This window comes from Aplosporella prunicola (genome assembly GCF_010093885.1).
Source record: "Aplosporella prunicola CBS 121167 unplaced genomic scaffold K452scaffold_215, whole genome shotgun sequence".
Taxonomy (NCBI): Eukaryota; Fungi; Ascomycota; class Dothideomycetes; order Botryosphaeriales; family Aplosporellaceae; genus Aplosporella; species Aplosporella prunicola.
Genome location: NW_022983743.1, coordinates 1,142 through 2,826, shown reverse-complemented (window position 1 = coordinate 2,826; position 1,685 = coordinate 1,142). Strand labels below are relative to the sequence as shown.

The 1,685-nt window shown below is 48.0% G+C and overlaps 1 protein-coding gene across 1 annotated transcript; it reads right to left on the bottom strand.

Moving 5' to 3' along the window:
* Positions 1–9: 9 nt before the first annotated feature.
* Positions 10–920, bottom strand: K452DRAFT_303791 (uncharacterized protein; the record flags this gene model as incomplete). The annotated part of the gene is made up of 1 exon (XM_033542771.1): positions 10–920. A coding segment is annotated over one exon (911 nt), but the record flags the coding sequence as incomplete, so codon positions are not given.
* Positions 921–1,685: the final 765 nt, after the last annotated feature.

The following is a 1,685-nucleotide window of genomic DNA, read 5'->3' as shown; positions in this document are numbered from 1 at the left end:
TTGGCATACGCCGCCGCTGTCATAGCCGCATAGCCTTGCCACACCTTGTTCTTGTGTGAATCGGAGTAGTCGCAGATACCACGGATGACCAGACACGGGAAGTGGTTCATCAGACCAGCGGCTTCCATCTCAAAACATAGCACTCCTTGTTCTCCCGCAAGCTTGTCACGTATGACCGCATCTTTCATCAACGTGTTGGCAGAGGCAATCAGGCCATAGTGTATAGCTGGATTGTCTTCGTCTTCCGTTCGCTCGCGTCGCTGTACCAGATTCAAATCGTTGTTACCGCAAACGTCCACGCAACTCTCTTCGCTGCCTAAAGCATGGACAAACTCGGCTTTATAGAGTCGATCATCTTGTAGGTTAGGTTGTTGGTACTTCTTCCTAAGCCTTGGCTTCTTCTTGAGTATAGCTTCTACAGCTTGTGATAGCTTGTTTCCGTCTCCTTCGTACTGAGATATGAGACCGCTCACTGCGCCACGCAATACGGGTGGTGGCTGGTTAAGCATCCCGGTCGGTTGAAATTCCTGGGACTGAATAGTCTTTCCGTAGTCGTACTGATACACACCCCCTTTACCGTTGCTGGGGGAGCTAACCACAATGTCGCCAAGACGGATATCCTTTTTTGCGGTCGGTGCACCCCCACCAATGCCAACCATCAGACCAATTCTGATATTCGGGAACGTGTGAAGCATATCCCTTGCAACACTTGTTGCCGAGCTCGTGCCGTACTCGCCATCTGGAAGAACGGCAACCACCACGTTATGGCTGCCTATACGGCCCAGAGTATATTCATTGTTGTCATTGGGGGATACATATTCGGGGCTTTCATGTTTTTCGTCAAGGAACTGCTGTGCCGCGGTATACTCGGTCGTTATAGCACAGATCCAGCCAATAGTATAGTTGTTAGGGTCGGACATGAGGAGGCGGTTGATGTGGTCGAATGTTGCATCCTAAATTCGGTAAGCAATTATTAGTAATAGTTTTCGGACCAAGCGTACAAAGTCTAAAGAAAGACGAATGTCTCCGATCTTCGAGAAAGTGATCAATGATTGCTTACACGAGCAAATCGTAGTTTTCTGAGAAGGAGGTGGGCAACGAAATATATAGAGCTGGCCCCCACCGTAGCTTACTCGTAGAGCAAATTATATTAACTTACTACTGGCGGCTATCGCCTCTCTTCCGGAAAGTGCTTGTGCAGGACAAATTTTACCGTGCAATAGCCGAGACAAGGAAGACTGTTAAAAGTGGGACACTAAAGAGTCTAGACCTTATCCATCTCCGATCTTGAGCGGTATGCTTGTCAGCCTCGTCTAGCCGATATAACCGATAGAAGCCATCTCCTACTATAGGCCATAGATATTTCATTAGTAATCATGCAAATGTTTTGTTCTGTATTATCTAAGTCTGTGTGGTAAGGTAGACTCGTAAGGCACGTGCTCCGTTCACCTGCAGGTACTAGACAGTAACATAGCTTATAAATCGCCTTTGCTGAGCTACCTACAGCTTGGGTCCTAGCGGGGGAAAATGAAGTAACCTGATTCTACTATCGATATACACAGCCTCGCTTAGTTGCAGAAGTGTGCTTACACTGCCACACTGCGAAGCAAATCAACCAGGCTGTCGTAGAAAGAAGATGGGGGCCAGCGGGTAAGAGTACCAGATACGTTAGTAGGCTACGTCCT